At 36.7% G+C, this 12293-nt stretch overlaps 2 protein-coding genes across 3 annotated transcripts; one reads left to right on the top strand and one right to left on the bottom strand.

The window, feature by feature from the left end:
• Positions 1–656: 656 nt before the first annotated feature.
• On the top strand, positions 657–1438 carry LOC107085574 (axonemal dynein light intermediate polypeptide 1-like). Its single transcript, XM_015375969.1, has 3 exons — positions 657–902; positions 1087–1251; positions 1341–1438. The coding sequence occupies exons 1-3, from the start codon at positions 699–701 to the stop codon at positions 1374–1376; spliced, it is 405 nt and encodes a 134-aa protein (XP_015231455.1). The 5' UTR covers positions 657–698; the 3' UTR covers positions 1377–1438.
• Positions 1439–4091: 2653 nt separating this feature from the next.
• Positions 4092–11282, bottom strand: LOC107085594 (glutamic acid-rich protein-like). 2 transcript variants are annotated; one of them, XM_015376025.1, is made up of 13 exons: positions 10897–11282; positions 9258–9372; positions 9024–9159; positions 8853–8946; positions 8619–8755; positions 8412–8463; positions 8169–8305; positions 6114–7772; positions 5724–6017; positions 5530–5626; positions 5251–5418; positions 5018–5122; positions 4092–4582 (listed from the first exon to the last, which is right to left on the bottom strand). In XM_015376025.1, the coding sequence occupies exons 1-13, from the start codon at positions 10980–10982 to the stop codon at positions 4465–4467; spliced, it is 3198 nt and encodes a 1065-aa protein (XP_015231511.1). In that variant the 5' UTR covers positions 10983–11282; the 3' UTR covers positions 4092–4464. The 2 variants fall into 2 exon arrangements, with proteins under 2 accessions (XP_015231511.1, XP_015231510.1); XM_015376024.1 differs by having other exon boundaries at positions 4094–4582; positions 5530–5629; positions 10897–11247.
• Positions 11283–12293: the final 1011 nt, after the last annotated feature.

The raw sequence follows: 12293 nt of genomic DNA, 5'->3' as shown, positions 1-12293 counted from the left end.
CAAGCACACCAGCCACTTAGGCAGCTGACATGTAGGTAAAACAAAGACAGATGCAACTTGTAGAGGCCTGCTCAGCTATAAGGCCACCTGTCCTGCCCACCAATCAACAGCTTGCTTCTTGCTACACTTGGTGCACAGAGTGGGCCTGGTGGAACACCATCCCACCACACCAGCTACCAGTGTGGTTATTTTCATTAGACTCGGCCTGTTTCCCAAAATTCTAAAAAAGTAAGAAAATATAAGCAAGCGGGAAGCAAGGAATAGATGTGTCTGACCGAAGCCGACCATTTGGTTAATTGTTATAGGCTATGATAAAAAGCTGGGTCTGTGCCTAACTGTACAAACTATTTTAATTTAGATTAACAATGCCTGGAAAAGTAGCTAAAGCACCAAAGATAATCAGTGAAAAGCTCGGGAATATCTACAGACAGAACATAGTTTCTCTGACTCTTGGAAAGGATTGTTTATTCAAATATTTCTGGAGATGTATTAGTGTATTTTAAACTGAAATGGAAAAAATGTGTAATTTTTTCCACCTGGAACAATCACTTTAAAAATTAAATGGGACAAATATATGAAATTCATGTACCGTAAATGTTGTATGTAGATTCAAACCTAGGATTTCTACTACATTTTTTTTATCTACATGACCATATTTGTCAAAATTACACAAGACTGGTTCACTTATAACTTTGACAATGCATTCATTTCTGTCACCATTAGATGAATTAATCAGGCAGACCACCATAACCTGTGCTGAGATGGGTCTGCTTCTGCTGAGAGTCAGAGACGAGAGTCAAATGACCATCAAAACCCACCAGAAGATGATTGAAAGCAGCATTCTTTATGGCAGCAGAAAGGCGCTACAATCTGAAATTGAAACAGTGGATTTAAATAAAAGGGTAAGGACATCAGTATATAATTTATTACAATGAATAAAACTTTTTTTTTTTTGTTAATAATTTCAACCCTTTCTAGCTTAAACTATGTTATTGGATTTTAGTTAAAAATCCAGCAGAGAGCACTCTTTGTTTCCGGATGCAACTGGTAACTGTGGACTTCCTACTGTGTCTTTCACATTTGTAGGTTGAAGATCTAGAAAGGGAGAAACAGGATCTGCTGAAAAAAATGGATGAACAGCAAGAGGAAAATGATGTATGGATAAAGAGTGAAACTCACAGGATGGAAGTGCTGGAAAGCAACTACCAAGAAGAAATCAAGGTTTTGAAGAGAACCATACAACAGTTAAAGGTGACAAAATGTATATATATATACACATACACACATTTTTGTGACATGTAGGATTTCCAAACATTTATAGAAATACATTTTGATTGCAGATGCTACTGGAAGGAAGCAATACTCCAGAGGATTGAAGCGTAACAAGGAGGAAGGCAGACTCAACAAGTTTGTCAAATGAACAAGTCTCAAGAAATTCNCTAAAGAACCCAAGATAATCAGTAAAAAGCTTGGGAACATCTACAGACAGAACATAGTTTCTCTGACTCTTGGAAAGGATTGTTTATTCAAATATTTCTGGAGATGTATTAGTGTATTTTAAACTGAAATGGAAAAAAATGTGTAATTTTTTCCACCTGGAACAATCACTTTAAAAATTAAATGGGACAAACATATGAAATTCATGTAAATGTTGTATGTAGATTCAAACCTAGGATTTCTACTACATTTTTTATCTACATGACCATATTTGTCAAAATTACACAAGACTGGATCACTTATAACTTTGACAATGCATTAATTTCTATCTTCATTAGATGAAATAATCAGGCAGAGCACCATAACCTGTGCTGAGGTGGGTCTGCTTCTGCTGAGAGTCAAAGACGAGAGTCAAATGACCATCCAAACCTACCAGAAGATGGTTGAAAGCAGCATTCTTTTTGGCAGCGGAAAGGCGCTACAAACTGAAAATGCAACAGTGGATTTAAATAAAAGGGTAAGGGCATCAGTATATAATTTATTACAATGAATAAAACTTTTTTTTTCTTGTTAATAAGCCGCATTTAATAATTTCAACCCTTTCTAGCTTAAACTATGTTATTGGATTTTCGTTAAAAATCCAGCAGAGAGAACTCTTTGTTTCCAGATGCAACTGATAGCTGTGGACTTCCTACTGTGTCTTTCACATTTGTAGGTTGAAGACCTAGAAAGGGAGAAACAGGATCTGCTGAAAAAAATGGATGAACAGCAAGAGGAATTTGAAATAAGGAAAAAGAGTCTAGCTTGCAGGAAGGAAGTGCTGGAAAGCAACTACAAAGAAGAAATCAGGGTTTTGAAGAGAACCATACAACAGACAAAGGTGACAAAATGTGTATATATATACACATACACACATTTTTGTAACATGTAGGATTTCCAAACATTTATAGAAATACATTTTGATTGCAGATGCTACTGGAAGGAAGCAAAACTCTAGAGGATTGAAGCGTAACAAGGAGGAAGGCAGACTCAACAAGTTTGTCAAATGAACAAGTCTCAAAAAATTCTGCATTTTATTTTTAGAGCATCACAAATATATTTCAAGCAGTTAACATGGCCACATTGATGTTTAGGATTTAGTTTTTGCCTGTTTCTTTTCAATAGAATGTAGCCAATTTGGCTGATTTATAAACCTATTTAATGTTTGTTATCTGTCAGTCTAGTCCTTTGATCTTTTAGCTCCACGGCTTTCTGTAGTTTGAGGTGGAGCCTTTCTGTTCTTGTTTTTCCACATTGTGTGTATCACCAAATGTACTAGAGTCAGAGAGCTGGACTGTTTATACTGTTTAATCACTAAACTAATAAAAAGGTGCAAAAGTTTGTGGTTATGACTTAAAATCTGAAACCGTTTATGTGGCACAAATCATTTAGAAAATAACCCCCTCCTCATTTGCATAATGAGACAGAAATGCATACAGAAATGTAAATACAACAGGCAGAAATGTAAAAAGGGCAGACAGAAATAAACAGCGGCGAAGAAATAACTAAGGTAAAAAAATACAAAGGAAGAATAAAACAGAAAAAAATATTATAACATGCACATAAATAAATACTTAAGTATAAGTAATTAAATAATTAAGTTGAAGATTGTAAAGGACAAAAAAAAATAAGGTAAATATTACAAAGGCAAATAAATAAAGAAGCTAGTTATATACATTTATGTCTCACTGTATAATTTATTTTCTACTTACATTTATTTGTTTATTGTATTTTTGTTGGCAATTAATTGTATGCTTACATATTTATTGAGCATTTATTTATTTCTGTATTTATTTTTAAATATGGCAGAGTTGGTCCTCCATAGTTAAGGGCGATAATAAATGTTGTATATAATGTTCCTCTGATTTGTCATACTTTAAGCTATGGTGTTAAAAGAAAAATCGGGGGATTTTAAACCTGCTGCGGAGAACATTTTCATCAAAGACAGACTGAAAAACGTTCGACTAGTATGTCGTAAAACCGTATTTATTGTAAATAATCTTCGAAATAAAATCCACCGTTTTAGGGCTTATATGGTTAAGAATCGTGATAATGTAAAGAATATCTTTAAAAGTTTCCTCTTCGGTCAGATTTGAGTCAGTTTTCTCATCAATAAGCGAGAGTTTAGAGCGACGCGCGCTCCCGCGAGAGGGGATGCATTTCTCGGCATAACACCTGGCGCCGCACAATGGCGGCCCACTGCTCCAAAGGAGATGGGTCAAATGCAGAGGTTAATTTCTCCAATATGAGATTAATAAAGTTCAATTATTAATATGAGTGTCTTTGTTCTGAGCAGCAACGCCTTATGAATGCAAATTATGTTCCTTAATAGAAATGAGGCCAGTAATTTAATGGGGAACAAATCCTGGTGTGATTCCAAAGTGCATTAAGATAAAACAAACTGTTTTAAAGGTGTAAGGCTTGGTTTTAGTTCCCATAATAAATGAACACCTGTTAGGCTAGTCAGGTTTCATAGTCATTTGCGCCATCTAGTGGACAAAGGAGAAACATGTCAAAACTCAAAAGTAGTTCTCTCACAAAACCTCACAAAAGCTTCGACCATTCTTTAAACTGCTAAAGCTACAAAATATTCCATCCAACTTTATTTTACTTGACAGCTAAAATATAAAATGGTCGTATATAACAAGTTTAAACAGATTTCTGCTAAAATACATTTGCTTATACAAGTCACAATGTTACTAATGGGTAATGTACAAAGGCCTCAAATGAAACAAATATCATACACAGAACTTTATTAATTGATTGCAACCTATTTTCTTTATGAGAAGAGATAATACAGTGAAAACACTTAACAACTATCGACAAAACTATTTCAACCTTTAAACATTTACAAACTCTATCCAATATAATACAAAAACAGGAACTATATAATTGAAGTAAACATTTAGAGAAATATTAACACATGTACAAGGCTCTGTTATGAATGTTTTGTTGCTTTACACGGAAACTAAATGAGGAACTGAGGTTTTACGGGATAACAACATTCCCACTGGTAGCGATGGGGATCAGAATCTTTCGCTGTTCCATACGTAGATACTTTTCAATGAGTACCTCCACAGGCACCTCGTCACTTATGTGGCCCTGCCTGTACAATGCAACAAAAACAAAAAACACAGGTAAATACAGAAAAAGTAAATGAAACTGTTAAACTTTGTAAAAAAAAAAAAAGATGCTATAATGATTTACATGATCAATTCAGATGGGTGTGTGAATTGTAACAAAAAGAATATTCTAAAAAAAAAATAAAAAAAATGCTTAAGGGGTTTTTCAAAGTTTTCAAACCGAAAAAAACATTTGAATTATTTTAAATCATGAATGATAAACTACACTGTGGAACAAATGAAATGTTATTTTGTAAGTTTAATGGTAATTTTTTTCTTAAACCAAAATAAATCACAACATCTAGAGGCTTTTCTTTATCATAATCTTCTTAATGCAGCTTTATGAGTTATTAATATTCTCCCTTTTAAACAGAAAATATACAATGACACTTTCTCCACAGGGTGGACAGCAAATGTACCTTCTCAACAGAAGTTTAACATCTTCCACCTCAATAGTTTTTCTCTTTGCATGGGCTGCATATACCTCCAGATCCTCAACAGCACGGGTAAGAAATGTATCCATTCTGCCACAGAGAAGATATGGATCATAATATATGCAATTATACAAGTAAAGACAGTGTTTGCTCTTTGTTTTTAAAGATGGAATATATGGAATAGATGGAAAAAAAAAAACATAAACTGTGTTTCTTACATCTCGTTTAGGACCGGGAAGACATCTGCAGAGACTCTTGTTTTGGCAAAATGTTTGAAGGTACTCATAAGGTAGCTTTTAGGGAGGACGGTTTCCTTTCGGGATTGTTCGTTTTTCCTGCGTTTAACCTGCTTTGGTTTAGCTGCAGGTAAAGTGTCACTTGTAATTCTGAAAGTGCAACAAACAAAAAGAGAATAGGGTAAGCCTGTTCTAGCATGTAAAAAAAATTAATGTTGGTAGAAAAGAGTAGCACGGCAGAAAAAAAGAAGTAGAATTTACGTTTTGTTATCCTTTCTAAAAACCGAAGGCGATGCTTGAGCATTGCTGACAAAAACGTGTCTCTTCTCTCTGACAAACGCTGGTGTCTTGGTGGGGACTTCTAGGTATCAAAGAACCCAAAACGTGATTTATTCCTTTCTAAATAAATAACAAAATATATATAAAAATCACACACTAAAAGGACAAACACTAACCTTCATCATCATCCTCCTCATCCCACTCTTTTTCCTGTTCTCCAGCATCCTCAGAAGGAACTTCCTCTGCGGGGGGATCACTCTGCTGCTCACAGACTTCAACATCATGGCAAATCTGGTGAGCTGAGGTGTTTTCTCCACCCATCAGATCCTTTTCTGCTCCGGAGTCGTCCTCCTGATCTTGGAGCGAGGGTTTAGGCCAATCTGAAATTCCACTTTGGAACTGGCTTCCCATTTCAGTGCTGCTGTTTAAACCCAGAGCACTGGGGCCTTTGGACATGGTGTAAGACCGACCTGGAATAAAACACCAGGAACATGGTTTTAAAGGAAGACTCATCCTATCTATCCTCCTATTATTCAGTATAGAAAGACTCCCACAGAGAACTTTACCTGCAGCAGGAGCTTCAGTCGGATCATCTCTTCGCTTGAGAGGAATGAGTCTACCCTCAGAGCGATAAGCCCTGTGACTGATGTACCTCACATCGTGCTCAAGATTCTCCGATCTCCACTCTTTCTCCTGCTCTCTTTCATCCTTGTGATAGTCTTCTTCAGTCTGACTAACTGCAACACCCCCATCATCCTCTAACTCTTCTTGAACATCACTTCTGGATTTATTAACCATGACTTCCTCTGCTTGGGTTTCTGATCCACCTTCGCCCTCGGGTTGAGAGCCAGCTGCAGCTTCCTCTTCCTCAGACTGAGAAACTGCTCCAGTATCTTCAGGCTGAGGTTCAGCTGCTACTTCTTCATCTTTATCCTCAAGGTCAAAGGTCTGAGATTGAACAGCAGCTTTTTCCATAGTTTCAGATCGATCCATACCTTTTTCTTCCACCGAAGGTCCAACTGCAGCCTCGTCTTGCTCAGACTGAGGGTCTCCTTCAACGCCTTCAGAATGATGACCAACAGGAGCTTCTTCGTTTTCAGGAAGACCAGCCTCTTCCTCTGTCAGAGATTTGTCCCTGGCTTCATCCCCTGTTTGAGAACTCACTAAAGCTTCCTCTTCCTCAGACTGAGAAGCTGCTCCAGTATCTTCAGGCTGAGATTCAGCTGCTATTTCTTCATCTTTATTCTCAAGGTCAAAGGTCTGAGATTGAACAGCAGCTTTTTCCACAGTTTCAGATCGATCCATACCTTCTTCTTCCGCCGGAGGTCCCACCGCAGCCTCGTCTTGCTCAGACTGAGGGTCTCCTTCAACGCGTTCCGACAAATAATCAGCAGGAGCCTCCTGGTTCTCAGGAAGACCGGCTTTTTCCTCCGTCAGAGATCGATCCCTGGCCTCATCCCCTGTTTGAGAACTCACTAGAGCTTCCTCTTTCTCAGACCCAGATTCAACTGCAGCCTCTTCCTCAGTCTGAGACTGATCCATACCATCATCCTCAGTTGGACTCCCCACTGCTGCCTCGCCTTGCTCTGACTGAGCGTCTTCAAAGTCTTTGGCCTGAGAATGAGCTGCAGCTTCTTCTTCAGTTTGAGATTGGTTTTTCTGTTCATCCTCAGCCTTGTCTTGCTCTGACTCAGAGCCGCCTTTATCATCTTCAGAATGAGGATCAGCAACAGCCTCTTCCTCATACTGAGCTTCATCACCTAGATCAAATGTCTGAGAACCAGCTGCGTCCTTCTTTTCCTCAGATTTAAACAAAAGAGCAGAATCACAAGCACCATCGGGTGGATCCTCAGCTTCAGCATCTTCTGGTTCCGCTTTATCAGCAGAGTCCTTGTCCTGAGAGTCAGAAACACCTTCATCCCCGTCAGGGTCTGTGGCAGGATCTTCTTCCTCAATTATATTTACTAATTCCTTCCCATCTTTCTCACTCTGCTCCTCTTCCTCCTCCTGTAAATCTCTTTGGAGCTGAGAAGCAAAGACTGTAGGTTTATCCTGAGTTGCAATGATTGAAATGCCAGACGTCGCTGCATCCTGATGGTCATACAGAGCTGTGTGACAGTTCATGATATCCTCTGTGATATCAGGTTCGCTGAGTTTGCTCAGACCCAACGTGATCCCCTCAAAATTAGTGTCATCGCCAAGATTCTGGTTCTGTAGTCTGTGGCCTAAACAAGAAGGAAATACAGTTTTTGAGAAATTTCTAAGAAGGAAAATTATAACTCTTAAATTATTTGAGTCTTTAATTTGTGTATTAAACCTGTTAAGTGGCTTAAACTGAGCATCTGGGATTTGAAAAATGCATTTTATAAGAATAACGATTACATTGCAAATGTAATTAACTCCCTACTCAGCAGGACTTTAAGGTTGCATTAACCCATAGACTAAAACCCTGATAAATATATTAAAGTCTATGAATTTAATCCGGAGACATTTGAACTTCAAGCTGAGAAATCTGAGGTGACGAAACAATGACCATCTCATAGGGTAAAAAAAATGTCCTTAAACAGAAACCTGATTCCTAGCCAGTTTAAGTTTAGTCTTTGGTGACCAAATATAATCACCTTCTATCTGTTGTTTCTCCAGAGCTGCATTAAAGTCCTCCACTGTGATCTTCCTGCGGTTAGACGCACGCCTCTGAAGGCCTCTCTTCTCAGTATGAACCTCAACAAAGGGTGTTTTCAGATCCAGGGAGCTGAAGCTGAGACACAAATGGGGCATGCAGCATGTATGTACAGTACAAATTATTAATAGAACTAATTAAATCAAATAAATACATGTTATTTGCACCATTCAATGAAGATTACCTTGATAAAGAAACTGATGAATGGCTCCCTATTGAACTATCTGCTTTATCTTCTGTAAGCATGAACAGAAAGAAACAAACATTATATTACAGTTATTAGAATGCATTCCTGAATTTTAATTAAAACAAAAAATGTTCTTGCATTAGTGGGTTTTAGAATATTTTACAGAAAAAGAAGGGAGCCAGTCAGAAAAAGCTTGAAGTTTACCATTTTGGTCTTTAAGTCGTTTTGCAAAAGCAGAAACATTAAGGCTTCGACGTGGCCTCTTCCTGCTCAGACCCTCCGTGGAGCTTGCTTCGTTCCCCAGTGTTACATCAGACAGATCCAGTCCTGACAGCTCAACGCTGAGGAGAAAAAAAAAAATACATCCATATTGGCTATAAGACCTAAATGCATATAGAGGTGTTTGGAAGCAACACACACAAAATATAAGTCGCTCACCTAGAATGGGATGTAGTAACTGTATTGTCAGCTGAAGGGGGCTGCGGCTCTGCAGGCGGCACTTCTTCGTGAACAACAGGGGATTTTACAGGGTCTGAAACATGGCAGAATGAAAAGGATATAAAAACGGAGCCTTAATGGAAACAAAACAGAGCAGATCGTTGCACACACCTGTCTGTAGTATGTTCATGAGTAAATGCCTGGGAGTTTCTCCATCAGTGGAAAACATGGCAGTGGAAGAAGCTCTCTTTCTGAGCACAACGGAAGTTCTTCTTTTAGTAGAAGGCATGGATTTTCTGGTTATACTCTAAAACAAAATAAATTGTTCAGATTTGGTTTAGGTTTAAAAAATATAAAGCCGCTGTGAAAAAAAACAACAACAAAAAAAGTTTGTGATTCCGTTACCTCACGGATCTTATGCTTTTGGCTGCGCCTCAGGATGTTCTGCGGGGTTTGGGGCTCAGCATCTTTCCTTAACCTGCTGCTGCGTCGGGGCGCGCTGCCACTTGCCTGGGGTTCACTAACATCCAAACACAGTACACTTATAAACCAAAAAAAAAAAAAAAAACAGCTGATTTATTTGGATACATCAGCCAGCTGATATTTTGGCCTGATATTAGTATTTATTTATTTATTTATTTATTTATTATCGACTGACTGACCTGGTTTGACACTTTGTTTGATAATAATGGTTTCCTTTTGTGATTCATGTAACATTTGTTATCATTGTGGCATTTTTTATGTAAATGACAGAAGAAAAAGCAATAAACCCATACCAAGTATCTGTTAGACTAAACAGTATCAACATTGATCTGAAAAAACCTGTTATCTGTCTATCTCTTCTTCTTAGGTAAAGTATGTAAAAACGCTTATAATGAATATACTTAGGATTTCAAAAGTATAGATACTAGGGCTGAAACAATTAATCGGTTAATCGTGATTAATCGATTATTGAAATAATCATCAACTAATTTAGTAATCGATTAATTGTTAAAAGGCATATAGAGACTGTTCAACATGCCTTTGGTTGACAGAGCAAACCATTTAGAACAGTAACTATATCAAACTTGTAAAAAATTGTATAAATATTTCGCATTTATGATAAAAAAATAAAACCTTTTTCATCTGCCAATATGCTCTATCCAGAACTCCTCAAGTGGAATAGTTCTAGTTCCACCTGGTTTAATTTTATAAAATATCTTCTTTAAGGAACCTTTGGCTATCCAATTATCAATCGATTAATCTAAAAAATAATCGACAGATTAATCTATTTTCAAAATAATTCTCATTTGCAGCCCTAATTGATACTGAGACATCGTATCCAGATACAATTCTAATTTGGCATGATATCAATACTAAATAAAGCTCTTGTTTGCATAGTTTTGCTGTTGTTAAGTCTAATGATGATTAGACTAATACATCAAACAACCTTAAAATCCTGTTATATTTTCACACTTATTTATGTAATAGAATATTAATAATGTCCAGGTACCTTTAATTATCATCACAATAAATATCAGAGATTATGATATTTAAATGTTATGATCACAATATATGCTAAAAGAAATACAAATGACAGCTTAGATTCAATATTTAGTAGGGTTTGTTCCTGTAAGGAGGCTTTACACCTGTCTATTGTATCTGGATAGGAAAGGACAGCTTTCCTGCCATTGATCTTTATACCCGAAATGGATTTAATGACCAACAGAAATATTGTGATCGGGGGTAATATATAAGAGCAGCAAAAGAGTGGCTTAATTGCAATCAAGAGTCATTGCAATTATAAAACAATCATACTGTGACTGGATTTTTTTTCTTAAAATCAAGCAACCATCCAAAAAAATAAAAAAATAAAAACTGTGATGATATATATTATTTAAAATGCCACCATGTTAGATGTCTTATTCTGCCAGAGAAGTTGACATCAGTCTAGACTCTAAACTGAGTGTTTTAGCAGGATAGCGAGGATAAACTTATGGCAAAATCAACACCAAAATGCTACAAAGATTGTTAGATTACATTTTCCCACTTTAAGAGACCTTACCTTCGGGTAAATGGAGTCCTGGGAAGCTCTGTGTTCAGAATTTGGTTGATTAGGACCCGAGCAGACAAGTCCTCCGTAAAATCCATTAGCTCGCCAAGCTAAAACCAGCTAACAGACCTTGAAACTTTTACTTTTATAAAAAATAACTGAAGTCACAGAAAATATGTCAGACCACGACTAAGGTTTGCCAACTAAAGAGAACCAGACACGGTATAAAGCTATTTTAGCTAATGTTATAAGTAAATAACCATTGCGACATTTCTGCTGAATGCAAACTGTTTACGTTTTAACCGACTGTCCCGCGTTATTTTTGAGTGAAATCACGCGAGAAGATCGTTCTTCTTCTCCTTCTCAAATTTAAGTAACGGTTGGGGGAGGAAAAAAACGTTCACAACACCACCACCTAGTGGTATGGAGAGTGTGGCTCAAAATGTCTAAGTAAATCTCATATCTTCTACATATTTTCTATTTTTCTTTCATATTTTTCATAATATTTTCAGATTCTTATATTATGTTTCTGTATTGCGAATAATGAACTGTTAAATGCAATATGCTGTTATGTGCTGGAGCCCAAATAAATATAATTATTAATCTCATCATCTGTATCCTAAATAATTATTGTTTTATTTCTAATAAAAAACGTCTAGTCTACAAAATTTTCTTGTCTCATTTTTCTCTTTACCCCAGTAATTCTAGAGTTTTTTTCCTGTTGTATGATTTCACTTTTTTTTTTTTGTAGAAATAAAGAAAGTATTTTTAGATAAATTCCTGCTCCTGGATTTTTACGATTTTTGATTAAAAATAATAATAAAAGACTTAATTTCAGATGTAAAAGGACATAATCTGAGTTTTAAGAGCGGCATTTAATAAGAACTGCTACCCCTTTTATTTCACTCACAGCCGTTAACTCCTGCTCAGATAGCCTTCAGGTGGATATTTATTTAGTTTGGCCATTTATAGGTGATTTATTTAGTTTTTTATTTATTTGTGATATCAAGCAGATCAAAAAATGTTGAGCAAGGTCCTGCTTAAAATAAACATTGAGTTAAAACTTTAGTTTGCTTATCGTCGTAGAGTTTAGAGTTGAAGATGCCTTCATACACCTGCTTCTACAAACCCACTGTCATTTAGACAAGGCAGACAGCGCTGTTAGAATCATGTTATTTGCTTTCTCCAATGCATTTAACACAATTCAACCTGCTTTACTTTGTGAGAAACTCTGGCAGACTCAGGTAGAGGCATCAGCAATCTCTTGGATCAAAGACTACCTGAAAAACAGACCAGAATTTGTTAGACTGAAGGGTCAGCCGTCAAATCAAGTAGTCAGCAGCACAGGAGCAGCACAGGGGACGATACTTTTGACACTAATCTTTAGTCTGTACACCTCTAAAGTTCAC

This window comes from Cyprinodon variegatus, unplaced genomic scaffold (assembly GCF_000732505.1).
Source record: "Cyprinodon variegatus isolate N-32 unplaced genomic scaffold, C_variegatus-1.0 Scaffold128, whole genome shotgun sequence".
NCBI classification, from domain to species: Eukaryota; Metazoa; Chordata; class Actinopteri; order Cyprinodontiformes; family Cyprinodontidae; genus Cyprinodon; species Cyprinodon variegatus.
The sequence above is the reverse complement of the archived record's forward strand: the minus strand, read 5'-3'. Positions and strand labels throughout refer to the sequence as shown.